Source organism: Oryzias latipes, chromosome 20 (genome assembly GCF_002234675.1).
Source record: "Oryzias latipes chromosome 20, ASM223467v1".
Classification (NCBI taxonomy): Eukaryota; Metazoa; Chordata; class Actinopteri; order Beloniformes; family Adrianichthyidae; genus Oryzias; species Oryzias latipes.
The window spans coordinates 20,248,662-20,264,862 of record NC_019878.2 but is presented as its reverse complement, the minus strand read 5'-3'; the positions used below and the strand labels follow the sequence as shown (position 1 = coordinate 20,264,862).

At 41.5% G+C, this 16,201-nt stretch overlaps 3 protein-coding genes across 4 annotated transcripts; 1 reads left to right on the top strand and 2 right to left on the bottom strand.

Moving 5' to 3' along the window:
* The first annotated feature begins 1,423 nt into the window (after positions 1 to 1,423).
* enosf1 (enolase superfamily member 1) lies at positions 1,424 to 5,812 on the top strand. 2 transcript variants are annotated; one of them, XM_004081129.4, is made up of 15 exons: positions 1,424 to 1,569; positions 1,664 to 1,766; positions 2,951 to 3,066; positions 3,443 to 3,529; positions 3,602 to 3,628; positions 3,706 to 3,778; positions 3,856 to 3,894; positions 4,063 to 4,145; positions 4,217 to 4,339; positions 4,404 to 4,538; positions 4,633 to 4,674; positions 4,755 to 4,884; positions 5,364 to 5,463; positions 5,537 to 5,618; positions 5,698 to 5,812. In XM_004081129.4, the coding sequence occupies exons 1-15, from the start codon at positions 1,489 to 1,491 to the stop codon at positions 5,788 to 5,790; spliced, it is 1,314 nt and encodes a 437-aa protein (XP_004081177.2). In that variant the 5' UTR covers positions 1,424 to 1,488; the 3' UTR covers positions 5,791 to 5,812. The 2 variants fall into 2 exon arrangements, with proteins under 2 accessions (XP_004081177.2, XP_023806028.1); XM_023950260.1 differs by lacking the exon at positions 1,664 to 1,766 and having other exon boundaries at positions 1,461 to 1,569.
* Positions 5,813 to 6,151: 339 nt separating this feature from the next.
* tyms (thymidylate synthetase) lies at positions 6,152 to 8,902 on the bottom strand. The gene is made up of 7 exons (XM_004081130.4): positions 8,598 to 8,902; positions 8,271 to 8,344; positions 7,993 to 8,167; positions 6,953 to 7,054; positions 6,703 to 6,878; positions 6,559 to 6,630; positions 6,152 to 6,490 (listed from the first exon to the last, which is right to left on the bottom strand). Exons 1-7 carry the CDS (start codon positions 8,821 to 8,823, stop codon positions 6,353 to 6,355), a joined length of 963 nt encoding a protein of 320 aa, XP_004081178.1. The 5' UTR covers positions 8,824 to 8,902; the 3' UTR covers positions 6,152 to 6,352.
* A 1,700-nt stretch (positions 8,903 to 10,602) lies between these two features.
* Positions 10,603 to 15,253, bottom strand: clul1 (clusterin like 1). The gene is made up of 9 exons (XM_004081306.4): positions 14,940 to 15,253; positions 13,398 to 13,500; positions 13,150 to 13,298; positions 12,715 to 12,885; positions 12,202 to 12,640; positions 11,985 to 12,110; positions 11,367 to 11,581; positions 11,000 to 11,180; positions 10,603 to 10,819 (listed from the first exon to the last, which is right to left on the bottom strand). Exons 2-9 carry the CDS (start codon positions 13,486 to 13,488, stop codon positions 10,809 to 10,811), a joined length of 1,383 nt encoding a protein of 460 aa, XP_004081354.2. The 5' UTR covers positions 13,489 to 13,500; positions 14,940 to 15,253; the 3' UTR covers positions 10,603 to 10,808.
* Between the last annotated feature and the right edge of the window lie 948 nt (positions 15,254 to 16,201).

Sequence of the window (16,201 nt, the reverse complement as noted above, 5' to 3'; positions counted from 1 at the left end):
AATAATGATACGTATCTCTTTATCTCTTTAAAGTGCTTTCTCTAGCCAAAATATTTTTAAAAAGAAACTGTAATTTTCCAGGACATAGTTTCACAGAGCGGCAGTAGTTCATTACAGAATTTGCCTCTAAATAGTCGGTGGGACACTTGATGCGGAGTAAGTCTGCCCCCTTCACCATCATCCATCTGTTTACGCACTCTCCCGCTACCAGACATTATTGATGCAACAAAGTTGCCGATCAATATTGGAGCTATCCAGCCGTGCACTTTTAAACCAGATGCTAGTTCAGATGAGGCAAAGAAAGTTGAATTCTGTCGAATTCCTTCACTACTCGCCACATAGTGCACTGTTGCGTTTTGCACAGCCGTCCGACTTTCCAAAATCGAGTTCCCTATAGATTTCCCAGAAGTCTCTGCGAAAAGCCTGTGAGCATCAATGCTCGGTCATGGAACATGACCCCTCCCACCTGGCATTCTAAACAGGAAGTACCTGTTTGCTCCAAGAAGTCAAAATCCCATAGACTTCTATAGAGAAATAAACAGCTGTTACTGGTACTCAGTCATTCTATTGATCTGAATCACCTTCCTCTGCCACTTTTTAAAAAAACGTTATTACTGTTACTATTATTTTTCTTTTTCACAAGTTGTTTATGTTATAAACTGACCAATCAGTTGACTCAATAAAAGCATGTGGTGCTCGCTGGCCCCTACTTTAAACATTCAAAATGTTTAGGGTCCAATTCCAAAATCAAGTAGCCCTAGAAATTTCCCAGAAGTCTCTGCAAAAAACCAGTGTGCGTTGAAGCGCACATGATTGGCGAATATAGACCACAATGCATTGTGCCTGAACAATTTTTGCCCCAAAAATATATTTTAATGTCTTTTTTTTAATAAACCATCAACATTTTATCTTCAGAAGACAGTGAGTTCATAAATGATCGTCGCAAAACGCTCATATCAATTAGATTTTAACTTTATGAAATTGATGTCATATTTAGTGTTTAAAAAAGAAAAAGTAGTGAGCATTGTGTCCGAATTGCTTTTAAAATCCAGGGCACTACATAGTCCTGTGCTGTATAGTGTTTTTTGTAGTTAGGGATTAGGGCAGGAGCCTGAGATGATTTGTTTTTTTTTTTTAGATGATTTTGTTGGAGCCGGAAGTAAGGCATAGGTGACGTCACACTCGCTCAGTCCAGTTCTCTTATATAGTCAGTGAGTTTGCCTTTGTAACTTGTACATCACACTTCAAAGCTTTTTCCACAACGATTTGAATAAAGAGTTACTCAGAATTGCAATTTTAAGATAAATTTTCTTTTTAAATGTCCTCATCCTCCATTATGAAAAAAATGTCACAAGATAATGTTAAAAAGCACTAAATAAAACACGTTTACATGATTAGGGTGGTTCTTTAATTTTCTGAAGAAAAAAGGGGGCGGGGTCATCAGTCAAGTGACTTCAGGGCAAACCGCTTAATCCCGGGTCAAATAACATGTCGCCTAAAATCGTGCGTGTTTCAGTGAGGGATGTGAGATTCCCGACTTCTCTGGAGCAGCACGGCTCGGATGCGATGGTATGAACCTCATGAAGAGGAGGTGAAGTTCTTGTGCTGCTGCTTTTGTGAGGAAGCTTTAGGCCTTCTTTTCCTCTCTCCGTCCGCTCCCCAGCACACAGACCCGGATTATTCCGCCGCCTACGTGGTTCTGGAAACGGACGGTGGACTGAGAGGATTCGGCCTCACATTCACGTTAGGAAAAGGCACAGAAATCGGTGGGAAAAGGCGCCGTTAAACGCCGCAAAACCAGCACAAAACAGAAGTTTGTGCCGCTACAACAGCGCTAACTTTGTGATGCGTTCAAAGGCTTTTTAATAGCTCGGCAATTGTAGCTTATCACAATAAAGCAAGGCAATAAAGGTATTTTTTTTTAAAAAGAGGAATTAACAGGTAAACTGGTAACAGAAAAAAAGCAAGTATAAGTAAAGTAGTCTTTTATATACCTACTCAAGTAAAAATAAAATAAAAATATAAGGTTTTGAATGACAGACACATTGTGAAAAGAGAAAAAGTACAAAGTCTGGTATGTTCAGATATTGAAGTAAATTATAATTTTAATAAATAAAAGGTATAAACCACTGATGTGCAAAGTAAAAAAAAAGAGTTCCACAAAAATCCTTACTATGCATATCTGGAAATCAAGACAACAAAATACATAATATAACTAAATTTGGCTAAGTGGGCCTAAATGTGTAATGAAATAGTCATAAAGTTGAGTAAAATATTATATTAAGCCAGTTTATATAAAACAAAGTGATACGATGAACATGAAGAGACAAAATCCAAAGGTGAGAGATGTTCTGTTAATGTACTTTCTGACTTAATCTGGTTGCTGAAGTCAAATCATATACAAAAAAAAAGAAGACACAGAAAACAGCAAAATAAGGCTGAAAAAAAAAATCCCATATATTAGGATTGAATTTATTTTAAGATGTAAAAAGGCCTGGTGACAATGATATGAAATAAAAACTATTTCAAAATGTCTATAGATGTTGAAATAAAGCCTTAAAATACAGAAACACATTTGGTAAATTTAAAAATATACATTTTTTTCTATTAATTTGTGTGAGAATGCATAATGCATTTTTGATAAACTAAAGTTACAATGTAGACTTAAATTATCTGCGCTCATAACTTGTACAACTACAATTAAAGTTTTTTTCCCTGAGTGTACCTGAAGGGAACATGCTTCTTGTTCTGTCCTCACAAACAAACCCTCTACTGCCCTCTTGTGGTCTGCAGACAGACTTACATGACATCAGTCTGCTCATCTGGATGTCAGGGTCTCTCACATCTGAGAATTCTCTGCTTTGTTCCTTACAGGAACTTGATCAACTTGAACTCTGAAAGCTTTCTTTCCCACTCTTTATTTTGATTTTTTTCACTGATGTGGTTGCAGTGGTGTGTGCCGTCCAGGCCATGACTGGACTGGTTGTTGGAAAATCTTTGGAGGAAATTGTGAGGGACTTTCGGGGCTTTTATCGCCTCCTGACCAGTGATGGGCAGATGAGATGGGTAAGAAAAATGGCTTCTAAATGTCTCACAGAAAAAAATAATCATGGATCTGTTTATATATCAGTTTATAATTAGGGTTTGAGAATGTTTTTGAGCATTACAATTTTTAAACTTAAGTGATCACTCAAATCCGTTTTTAATCATTGTAACGTTAAAGATTTGTTAATTAACTTGTAATTTCCTTTTCTTAGATTGTAATTAAATGAAAAAGTGGCATTGTAAGATAATAGTTGCTAATAAATTAGCAGTATGTTGAAATTGATGAAACAACAAAAGACGGATTTTTATTGCATTTCAAAATGCTAAAGTAATTAGATCTACTGGTCAAAAAAAGAATAAAACAAATAAGGTTTTTGTCGTATAATGTTGTAAACAGCTGGGCCCAGAGAAAGGAGTGATTCACCTGGCGACTGCTGCTCTCCTGAATGCTGTGTGGGATCTGTGGGCGAGGATGGAGGGCAAGGTGGGCTTTTCATCTTCATCATTGTTGCTTAATCCCCGTTCTCCATGACTCACCGCCACCCTCTCCCTGCAGCCGCTGTGGAAGCTGCTGGTGGACATGGTGAGTCACGGCTGAACTGTGACACTGATCGGGTGTTGGGGATGCGATCACGATCCCCTTCCTGTGTGTCAATTCAGAGCCCGGAGCGGCTGGTCTCATGCATCGACTTCAGGTACATCACCGACGTGCTAACGGAGGAGGAGGCTCTGGGTGAGATCCCCGAACAGTTGAGAAATCTTAATTCGGTGTCGTCAAACCAGCCGACTCTGCCTCTGTCTCTTAATCAGAGCTTCTGGTGAAAGCGCAGGAGGGCAAACGGCAGAGAGGTGAGCCCACTGGAGAGCCATTAATTACACGCCTGAATGGGATCATGAAGCACTTAAGAGCCTCTTTAGAAACCAACCCTGGTGCTTTTAGCTGTGGAAAAAAGGCAACCCTTTGCTCTATTTAAGCTCAAGTACTTATTAGGCTGATGGCTTTCTCTTATCTGGCAGAGGAGGAAATGTTGAGGGAAGGCTATCCTGCCTACACCACCTCCTGTGCTTGGCTCGGATACTCTGACCAACAGCTCAAGCAGGTTTCTGCTTATCAAAACCTACTTATCCGAGTTTTCGTTTGTCTGAATTACCTGCACTTTTTTTTTTCCAGCTTTGCACGGATGCCCTTAAAGGCGGTTGGACCAAATTTAAGGTGAAGGTCGGAGCGGATCTAGACGACGACGTGCGCAGATGCCGCCTCATCCGGCAGATGATCGGACCAGACAACACCTTGGTGAGGATGGATTTTGTTTCGTAAAGAGCGAGGAAAAGCGCTTACGGAATTGGGTTTGTGTCAGATGATCGATGCCAACCAGAGGTGGGACGTTTCCGAGGCGATCAGCTGGGTGTCCAACTTGGCAGAGGTCAAACCTCTTTGGATCGAGGAACCCACGTCTCCAGACGACATACTGGGACACGCTGCTATTTCTAAGGTCAGACAGATGTTTGGTTTTTGCTGGGTTCACTAGCGTCTCCGGAGTTTTTATTTACGAGTGCTTTTTATCGTCCAACATGCTTCCTTTGCAGGCTTTGGCTCCTCTCGGGATCGGAGTTGCCACAGGCGAACAGGTCCGGTTCTGAGTCCGTTCCTGTGCAGGTGCACTGACGGACAGACTCGGGCTTTAAACTGATGGATTTTCCGTCTGCAGTGTCACAACAGAGTCATGTTCAAGCAGTTCCTCCAGGCCGGCGCGCTGCAGTTTGTGCAGATTGACAGCTGTCGGCTGGGCAGCGTCAACGAGAACCTGGCTGTGCTGCTGATGGCTCACAAGTTCCGAGGTTACAAGAAGCATTGATAGTTATTCACCAAGAAATCAGTGAATACATGTGTTTTTGCAACTTTATCCTAATGAAATGCATGTTGGTCTAATGTCAGGTTAGATCCAAACTGTCTGGTCCAACTCTTTCAAAGCATTCCCAGCGGTCTTTTAATTATGATTATTTTGTTGCCAAAATAAAACATAAAAGCCCACCAGCTTACAGCCCCTCAAACTGCATTTTGTTTGAGCTTAAATTTTGAGCTTAATTATCTCAATTTATGTCCATCATGAGAAAAATGCCACAAGAACACATACACAATTGTCATCAGAGTGGGTCTGTAAGTTGTTGGGTACTTAGGGTTTATAGAGGCAACTTGTTGATCAGAAGACACATATAAATGTTAACATGTCCCCTTATCTCAAGGAAACCAATAAAAATAAAAGAGAAATGTTGAGATCAATGGTAAGTATTCAGAGGAGTGTTTGTGTACGTTCTAGTCCCAGTGTGTCCTCACGCCGGAGGAGTCGGTCTGTGCGAGCTCGTCCAACATCTGATCCTGTTCGACTACATCTGCGTGTCAGCAAGTCTCAGCAACCGGTGAGTTCAAACGGTTTCTACGGCCGATTTAAAAACCAAAGTGTGTAAAATTCCTCCTTAAATCGTTTCACAGAATGTGCGAGTACGTCGACCATCTCCACGAGCACTTTGTTTGTCCGGTGGTGATCCACAACGCTCGCTACATGCCCCCAAAGGTTTGGATCCCTTCATTTAGATTAACAAATTTAAAAAAAAAGTCCAGATTTATTATTAAATGTTTTTTTTTCTCTGCAGATTCCTGGTTATTCCTGTGAGATGTTGGAGTCTTCAGTCAAAAAGCATCAGTATCCTGATGGAGACGCATGGAAACTCTATCCAAAGAAATAAAAATCATATTTTTGTAATACGTCAACGATTGCTGAGTGCTTTATTTTATCGTTGGTGCGGGTGTAACAACACTTTAATCAGATCAGACCACAGACTGTATATGAGAACTGGAGTGAGTGACTCCTCCCCCTCATGTTCCAAACAGGAAGTACTCACTGGTTCCAAAATCCTAGACTTCTATTGAGAAAAATACAGCTTTTACTCAATTTATCTATTGTTTGAATTGCAAGTTATCAACTGGCCAATCAGATGCCTCTAAAAGTAGACCCACTTAGGCAATTACTGCTTAACGTCTGGTTCCAACATGGCAGCGTCCATATTGTAAAAAAAAAATAAATAAAAAGGCAATGAATTGACTTTCTTTAGATCAGACTGAAATCAAAAATCCTATTTTTACGAACAAATAGGAATTTTCCATTTAATATACAGATTCTTATGATTGATTTTCATGAAAATATAAGAAAAACTTAAGGATCTAGGATTTAATGTTATATACAACTGATGCAAATATAGTAGATCTGCTTTCTAAACCCCAACGCGGTCCTTTCATAATGAAGGGGCTTCACACAGCCATCTGCATCTTGATGGCGGGATGAGGGCTGTAGCCACAGATTTCAAAGTCCTCAGCTGTGAAGTCGTCGATGTTCGCCACCGTCCTCTTGATCTTCAGTTTGGGGAAAGGCCTGACGTCCCTCTGAAGCTGCACATTTAAAATCACAGTGAGTTTTCACGACTCAAACGGAAGGAAATGACGCGCCCGAGGCTCACCTGCTCCTGCAGAGGCTCGGCGTGGTTGACGTAGACGTGGGCGTCTCCCAGGGTGTGGACAAAGTCGCCGGGCTGCACAAGAGGAGGAGATGTGAAGACAAGGACGCACAAGGAGGAGTGTTCGACCGCGGCGAGGGCGCTGACCTGCAACCCCGTGATGTGTGCAATCATGTACGTGAGCAGCGCGTAGCTGGCGATGTTGAAGGGCACCCCCAGGCCCATATCAGCCGACCGCTGGTAGAGCTGGCAGGACAGCTCGCCGTCGCACACGTAGAACTGGCAAAGGGCGTGGCAGGGGGGCAGGGCCATGAGGGGCAGGTCTGCAAGGAGACGAGAGACTGAACATCCATCATTCCTTAAAAAAAAAAAAATCACTAAGGACGGCGATCGTCACCTTTGGGGTTCCAGGCACACATGATGATCCGCCGGTCCTCTGGGTTCTTCTTGATGGTGTCGATAATGTTCTGCAGCTGGTCGACCCCTTTGCCTGTGTAGTCTGTTTAAAAAAAACAACAAAAGAGATTTTAAAACAACCTCCAGGACGATACCTGCTGCACGACAGAGAAAATGAGAAATGACACCTTAGTGTCAAAAAGACAGTCAGGGTGAGGTCTCTGCAGGGACGTTTGCAGATGTTTGACTTGAAAGTATCTTCTAGCTGAATGTGTCAACTTCCTTTCCTTTTAAGAACTGATTTGTAAAAATAATCGTCTTTTTGTTTTTGAATAGAAGAGATCAAAAGGAATTCCATGTGACTTGGGAAGATGATTCAATGTAATGTGATGGTAACAAATTTCTCCTGCATCAGGACAAAAGGTTTCACCCAATAGGCGACCCCCACTGGGATTCAGCGGGTTTCAGATAACGTCTGGATGGATGTTTTCAATGAGTCTCCTTTTAGATTCAATTCCAAAAAGTCATTTGCACAGATGTTCCAATGCATGCTGGGAGTTCCCAACTAGATTCCTTTGTCTGCTCTGTCCAGTCTGACAGATTGACTGAATGAGACCAAGGTGCGACATCACCAACAGAACAAAGGTTTACGTCCAGCCTCAACTAAAAGGAAGTCAATTCAGCCGCCATTTTTAACAATATGGACGCCCCCGCGTTGGAACAAGACGTTAAGCAGTCATTTGGCGAAGTCGGTCTGAGTCAACAATTCAATGGCAACCAATGTCGCCAATCAGGAGTGAGCGATAATGAAAAAATTAGATGAATTGAGTAATAGCTGTTTGTTTCTCAATAGAAGTCTATATGATTTTGGCTTCTTGGAACCAGCGGATACTTCCTGTTTGGAACATGAGGGGGAGGAGTCACTCAGTCCAGTTCTCACATACAGGCCTCTGGATCATGGTGACATCCCCTTACAAGCACACTTCTAAAGATTAAAGAAGATTCTCCCCAAAAGTAGAAGCTTTGAGCAAGGCTTTGAACCTGTGTGCATGTCTTTGTATTCTGCCCCAAAGTGCCTCCACTGGAAGCCATAAACGGGTCCCAGGTCCCCCTCCTCTCTGTCCGTGAATCCCAGGTTGTCCAGGAAGGCGCGGGACCCGTTGGCGTCCCAAATCTTGACGCCTTTGTCCGACAGCTCCTTGGCGCTTGTGGACCCCTGTGATTAAAAAACAAAACAAAAAAAAAACCCACAGAAGATCACCGCTTGATTACACATGTCACACAATTACAGTAACATCACTGTTTGGGCTTCAGGTCACCTTGATGAACCACAGCAGCTCCTCCAGAATCCCTTTCCAGAAAACTCTTTTGGTCGTCAGCAAAGGAAACTGATCTAGAAACAATGCAGAAAGATGTTCTTACATTTGATGCATTTGCTAGAATTACTCCTTCGGAAAAAGCCCACAAGATTCTCAGAAATGTGTTCAAAAAACACCTTTTCCATCCTGAAAAACGCATTTTGTGTACAACACGATTTTAACCACCATGTGTCTCAAACTTTTTTGTGTTGGAATTTCCACCACCAACAGAAAGGAATTATTTACGTGTAAAAAAAAAAGCAGTAAGTAAGAAGCTGCATTATTTACCTCGCAGACTGTACCTGACCTGGGCACCGAACACAGACAGAACTCCGGTTCCGGTTCGGTCTCCTTTCCTTCTTCCATTCTGCAGGATGTGCTTCACCAAGTCAAGATACCCGCGTTCGTCGCATAGAAACCCGGACTGCTTCTCCTCGGCGCTCCGCCTCTCCGCCGCCTCACAGACGGATTCCCGCCGCTGCTCTTCGCTGTGGATTTCGGAGGTGGCGGGCATTTCGACGAGCCTCAGCTTTAACGGACCAGATGCGACAGCGACAGCGCGACGTCCAGTGGCTTCCCGGCTTAATTTTGCCGCGCAATTGACGCAGCGTGATGACGTCAGCAAGCGCCAACAAGGTTTTTGTTAAAAAAAAAAAAAAGGTTTAATGTTAATATTTCTTCTAAATGATATTTTAATTTGTTTAGAATATAATTCTAAAGGCCCGTACACACCGGGACGAATATTCGCCAGGCGTTATTCGCCAGCGTTTTTCGCCACGTTTTTTGTGTTCACACCCAGGCGATTTTCGCTGACGATGAGTGGAGTGAACATGCAATTTCATTCCCTGACATTAGATGGCGCTTAATGTAAAACCGAAATACTCCTGTACACAAGGTGGCGCTGCGCAACTTTACGCTTCTTAAAGTCGCTTTTCACTCAGAAGAAGAGAGCAAGTATTTACACGCTTGTCAGAATCAAACAAAGAAAACATGAATATTTCAAGCACCAGTAGCTCCAACTGGTGCTTGGTTCGGGGATGTTTTAGAATGTCCGTCATTATTGCTTCGCGGCTGTGTAGACGCTACTTGGCGTCTATCTTCTTCGCTGGTATGTGTGCTCAGCAAGGCAGTTTTGTTTGAGCGCCCCCAAGTTGTGTTTTACTGTAACTTCAGAAGCTCCAGACACGTGAGCAAAAGCGCCATTCTCATTGGTCGAGTAGATTTCGACGCGACGCGTCGAAAAAAAAAAACGAACCCGAGGCGTTTTTTTTTTTGACGCTTTAACGCCTGGCGTTTTTTCGCGTCGGTGTGCACACTCTCATTGGGGCCCTTTGTTTAGTCACGAGGCGTTAAACGTCGGCGAAAATCGCCGGCGAAATTCGTCCCGGTGTGAACAGGCCTTTAGGGTTAAAAAAACTTTTGAGAAATAGGGTACTGGGGTGTATTGGGGGCGTGGCTAGATGAATCAGTTACGTGATTGGTCAGATCTTTCAACTAGATTTCTTGCATCTCTGCTGACATCCAAAAGATTTCTGGTCTGAACAGTTTTGACTAAACCACAATTTTCCATAAGTGGCATAAAAAACAGAAACAAACAAACTCGAAGTAGCCTGTGTTGCAGTTCTTCTGCAACGTTTTCAAGGATCCTTTCTGTTTGTATTCGTTTTCAAGGATCCTTTCTGTGTGTATTTAATTTCCAATTTTAGACTGGGGTTGACCCTTAAACCTTTATGAGAACTTGATTGATTGACCCCACCCCCCTGGTGTTCCAAACAGGAAGTATCTGCTGGTTCCAAGAAGCCAAAATCCCACTGATTTATTTTGAGAAATAAGTAGCTGTTATTCAGTGAACATATTTGTCAGAATAAAAAAATACTTATCTTCCACCTATTTTTAGATATTATTGCTGAAAAAAATTAACAAAATAATATTTTTTGATAATGTTTCTGTAGTGCAAGTTATTCAAGTTAAAAACTGGCAAATCAGGTATGTCATGTGGTCTCACATCAAACTTCTAAAAGATTTGATTCTCCTGAGCCTGCTTTTAAGTGGTAGGTGTGTGGCCTCCCAACAAGCTCACTACTGATTGGAGAAAGTGGTTGTCATATAAATGTAGACTCACACTACCTTGGACCACTGCTTACTGGTGACGTCTAGCTCCAACACAACTATGTCCATATTTAGAAACAATGGTGACTATATTTTGTTGGTGCCAGAGGTAAACTTTAGAAATTTTCTTTTCTATTTCAAAAGCTGATAAAAAAAAGCAAATCAATTCTGGTATAAGCATTTTTATTGCATCATTTATTGCATAAAAAGTTCCTACTCTAAAGATAGACATTTACAGGAAATGACCATGAAGAACACAAATTGTATGTGGGATTGAGAGGTCTACTCTGAACAGTTTTAGGGTTTATAAAGACAAGCTTATAATGGTGAAAAAACATCAGACTGCATTTTCTTTATCCTCCGATGAAACTGCATGAAGGGACAGTTTCATTATTTCAATCCTGCAGAGAAAACATAATGTTAGTCTATGCTTTGCAGTTTAGTAACTTTCAATGGACAACGTTCTGTCCAAGACATATGTTTATAGAAGAATATTTGGATGATTTGTTTAAAATATGTGCAACTATGCATGAATTTAAAGCTATTTTAATGGAAAATTTTATATTACGTGACTTTGATACCTCTTATCTGCTGTTTCTGGAGTTTCAGAGCTTCCTGGGCAACATACTGGATGAAGGCGGGGTCATCCACCTGTAGCTCAGCTGTAACCAGCACCTTAACTGGTGCTGAGCCCAGAATGGACACGGCCACACTGCTGTCTGTTGCATGATTGCTGTTCTTCACCTTCTGCTCTTGACTCAACTGAAAACAAGGAGTTCAAATTTTGTTGAAAAGGAAATCTGCAAGTTTTAACTTAATAGTGTTAATCTATTTAAATAATGTTGAAATCAAAACAATATCTGGACTTTTATGGATTCTTCTGGGAACTGACATTTTAAGGCTGAATTCATACATAAAAAAATCATCTAAAACATAATTGAAACGTACTGTGATTACAGTGAAGGTGCTACTCGGGTCCACTGTGGTGTTCAACAGCTGAGTGACCCAAGCATATTTGTCCTGCATGCTGGTGAGCCACCGCTGAGTGTCTGCTGTGTGTCTCTGGACCAGCAGCAGCCTGTCGTTGTACTGCAGCCTGGAGGCATTCAACAGGGTTTGCATCTCCTCCATTTCAGCGTGCAGCTGCTGGACATGCGGACACTCTGAGAAGAAAACAGTAGTCCATCCAACACAGATGTGAGAGCTGAAAATCTGCACAAGCATCACCTGAGATGCCAATTTAGACATTTCTACAGCATTCTACTCACGTAAAATATATATATTTTTTAAAGATAACACAAGTTCTGGACACTGGGATAATCAGTTACCTAAAAGTTCTGTGACAAAAGAATCAACAGATTCATTTCTTTAGGAACTTTGATTTGTTATTAAATTTATTCCTTTACTGCCGGAAAAATGAATAATGAAAAAAGAAAGATTTTCTCACCAAATTTGCCAAAATACAAACAAAAACTACATGAAGTACCAACATTTGGGAGAGGGGATGATACATTAAATGCATTAATTATGGTATATTTGCCATGTGCACATGTCTTGGTGCTTTACCTCTTATTAAATTATCTTTGCATGCCTCACACAAGTCTTGGAGCTTCCAGCACTCGGACGCTTGTCTGCGGAGCCGCCTGCACAGAGATCCACTAGGCTGTTCAAAAGCAGAAAGCGAGCCTGCATCTTTTTACATTGACATAAAATATTGTTACTCAAATGTCCGCACACGTCAGTGACCACATTTCCTTAGAGTGGAGCTTCATGGATCAGATACCTCTGCTTGGAGGATCCGAAAACCCATCAGGTCCTTGGATATCTCCCATCATATCAGACATAGAGGAGCTGAATTCTTCCAGAACCTCCTTCCCAAAGTCATATGCTGACACAAGGAGGTGATCCAAACTAAAAGTTTTAAAGAACCCACTGGTTGATCCATCCTGTGCAGCTGAAGGTGAGCTTATTTGAAGCTCTGAGCTGAGGTCTGCCAGAAAGGAATGACCAAACACCTCCTGCATCTTCTTCACGACTGTGACACTGTGGTTGTACAGGATGCTGATGTTGGAGAGCAGTTGGGAGAACGATGCTTCAGCCTGGAGAACCTCCAGATTGGTTTTGTCCTCCGTGATCTGGTTTTCAGCTGCAGTTGCCTTGTCCTGGTTCTGATCATAAACAGCTTCTGCCTGGGTCACCATCTTCCTAAAAAACTCATCGACCTGTAAGAAGAGAGATTCATAAATTCATGCTCTTGCTCCACACAAGAGTCACACTCTTGCAGTTGAAGTAACACCTTAAATGAGAAGGAGGCAAAGCCACGGCGACAGGTAGAAGCGTAGAAGGCTTTACACGTATCTTCAAGACAAGGTTTGCACTCCTCCAGCGAAGATTTGGTGGACTCACGACACTGCTGCTCAGCCTCTTCAAGTTTGTGCTCCATCTCTTTTGCCAGTTGTGTCACCCCCTTTTGAAACCCCCAAACCAGAGACATTTTTTTTATTAATAATCCAGACACATGTGGCGCTCAGTTCATTTATCCCAGCTGCTGTAAAAAATAAACAAGCTGCTTTGAGGTTTCTGTGGCTTTACTTTAAAATGTAGTGGGTCTCAGAAAAACTAAAGCTGACATGAATCTGCAAAAAGGCAAACTTTGTAAAAGGGTTTTTCATCAGAAACCATGTCTTCATTGTGTGCAGGCTGTCCTCAAATGTAAAAAAAACAAACAAACCATCTTTTTGTTGCTGCCATGTTTCAGGGCCTCCATCAGGCGTTTGTGCTTCTCCTCCTTCTTTTCCATCATAACCTTCACCTGCTTCACTCCAAGGAAAGTCTGCTTTATCTCCTCCTCCAAATACTGTTCCCCGGCTGTAGACAGCTCTGCAAGAATCAGCAAATCACACTGTGTTCAGCATCTCCCGCCATCTTTCCAGGATTTGTTTTTTCTTCTTTTTATGTGTGCGGTTGTTGTGGCCTTACTTTTCAGCACGTCTTCACTCGGTGATGGAGAGGCAGCCACGTACAACACGACCACAGCCATGCACAGAACGGGAGCTGAAAGCTTCTGCATCGTGTGTAAGCTCTGGAAACAAAATGGAAAATAACTTTTGGTCTATGATTTTTAAAAGGATTTTAAGAGAGTGAAGGAGAATTCCTTCACAAGGGGGTGCCATTTCTTCAATTTAGAGCCTTGTGTGAAGTCTTGACCCACCTGAACTGAGAATGTTGACAAAAAGTTATTTAGCACAGCCATATTTTTGCCAAGTAAACAAGTATTTCTGCTAGATAAATGTAACAGGATGACATCTGTCTTTTTGTTGTATTTACACAAAATGTTATATGTCCTTATTAGGTTATTTCACCTCAATGAGGGACTCGCAACACCCTCCTTGAGTTCTTCTTTGTGGGTTTCCTCTTGTCCCTCTCCCCTTCTTGTTTCATTGTCCGATGGTAGAGGTGGGTGTCTCGTAGCACAAACTGTATGAATAGTCGTTTTACATCAGTTTTGCCCAATATTTTTTTATTATCCGAGTTTTATTGTGGAAGAAAAGGGAAATATTTCCACATGCTTGTGGCTAAAAACAAGAAAATTATCAAGATTTTAATGTTTTATATTAATGCAAAGATCCACTCATCTCTGTCTCCATCTGTTGTTCTCATGCAGGGAGGCTGACACTGTCTTATCTTGTATCGTTTCTATTCAAAAAATTGCCAGGAATGAGTTATGCTGTTGTTTTTGTGTCATTGTCCGATGGGAGAGGCGGGCGTCTTGTAACACAAACTGTAAGAATAGTTGCTTTATTCAGTTTTTCCCAATATTCTGTTATTAGTTGAGTTATATTTTGGAAGAAATGAGGGAATAAATTAAAAACAAAAAAACTACCAAGATGTTATTGTTTTATTTCAATGTAAATATTATCTCATCTATTTCTCCATCTGTTGTCCTCATTCACGGCAGCTAACACTGTCTCCTTTTTGTACTTTTGTTTTATTTTTCTCAATTGCTAGGTGTGTGTTTTCTTCTTGTCTGTTAAAATGGCTGGCGCTGTTATATCTTGAGTTTCTTTTCGAAGAAATCACCAGATGCGCAATAAATGGAGGGGCTCTCTATGGGGTGTTGGTGTGTCACAACACTTTTTATTTTCTTTAAACAAACAAGTGAAGTGGCTACATAAATGCGTGTATTTTTGCAGTAATAAGGTGGATGTGTTGAAACTGCATGAAAAAAATTCCAAAAGGGGAAAAATTGCATTCCTGAAATTATTTCATGAATCTTTGGATGATAAAAACATTCTGCTATGTTACATTTGTAGAAGTTTGAAACCACTCTTATGGTTTTCTGAATCTCTTTTACATTAAAGTGAAACAAAACAAATAAGCATTTTATCAGCAATAATTCACTTATCTGTGACAAAACATTATTTTCACCAAGTGATACTTATTTATTTTTTTCAAAAGTTGCAAAGTTTTCTCAAAGCAGAACCAAAAAAAAAAAAAAAAAAGCACAGCAAAGGAATTTACCTCAAGGACCTTGTAGACGGACTCCAGCAGGTTTTGCAGTTGCAGAGATGTGAGCAAGACGCTCCTGTGGGATTGTTCTATTTTTATGGATCGACTCAGCCGTCCAGATCCTATTACTGTATTTGCATTATGAGTTATTGAGCATCATATCTGCAGCTTAGTGCACAGTTAGCACACTACGCTTGTTTGCAAGTCTATCTCACACACTTAGCTGTCTCCTACAGACTCCAGAGCCTTCCTCAGGTAAAACTTTATGGTCTAATCTCCACCAGACAGACGGTAATCCTCGGCCCCCTGCAGGGCCCAGCATGCAGGGTCTCGGTCAAAGGCTAAGCTCTGCTTTGCAGGCCACAACTGGAGCAGGAGTGTGCGTGCGTGTGTGCACTGTTAAATGGGGAAAGATGAAACCTCATTCTCAGTTGTGGGAGTTTTTGTGTAGTCATCTGAAAACACTTTTGTTTTTTGTCTTTTTTTTATGAGCATGTAAAGCTTCAGGTTAAGATGTTTGACTTTGTGGGTTTTCTCTGTGGGTCAACGCCAGCAGGTCATCCCTGGGACTCTGCTGACATCTGCAGTGTCAGGTTGGCAGATGATCCTTTAAGTCTCGTGAGTTGTGAGGTGGAGCTTTCAAGGATCAAACTTGTTTTTCAAGCACATCTCACACAGGTGCTGAAATGGAGTCTGGTCAGGTGGACTCAGAGGAGCACAACTAAACCTTAACCAGAAAAAACGGAGGTCATTATACTAGGTCCTAAAAACCTGAGGGATGCTCTGTCTGATCAGATAGCCTCCCTGGATGGTGTAAGTATTGCCTCCAATTCCACAGTTAGGGGTTTTATTTGATCAGGAGTTGTCATTTAAGGCTCATATATCACAGGCGTGTAAAACTGCATTTTTTTCACCTGCGCAATATAGCTGAGATCAGTAATATATTATCTAAAAGTGATGCTGAAAAACTCATCCATGCATTTGTCACGTCTAGGCTGGATTACTGTAATTCTTTGTTAACAGCGTGCCCTAAAAGTGTTTCATAAGAAGTCTCCAGCTTGTTCAGAGCGCAGCAGCTTGTTTGTTAACAGGAGCTAGCAGAAGAGATCACATCGCTCCAGGGTTAGCTTCACTTCACTGGCACCCAGTTGATTCTAGAATCAAGTTCATAATCCTCCTTTTAACCTATAAGGTCTTACATGGTATGACCCCATCCTATATCAAAGACCTCATAGTGCCTTGCCAACCAAAAAAAACACGTCACTCACAAAATG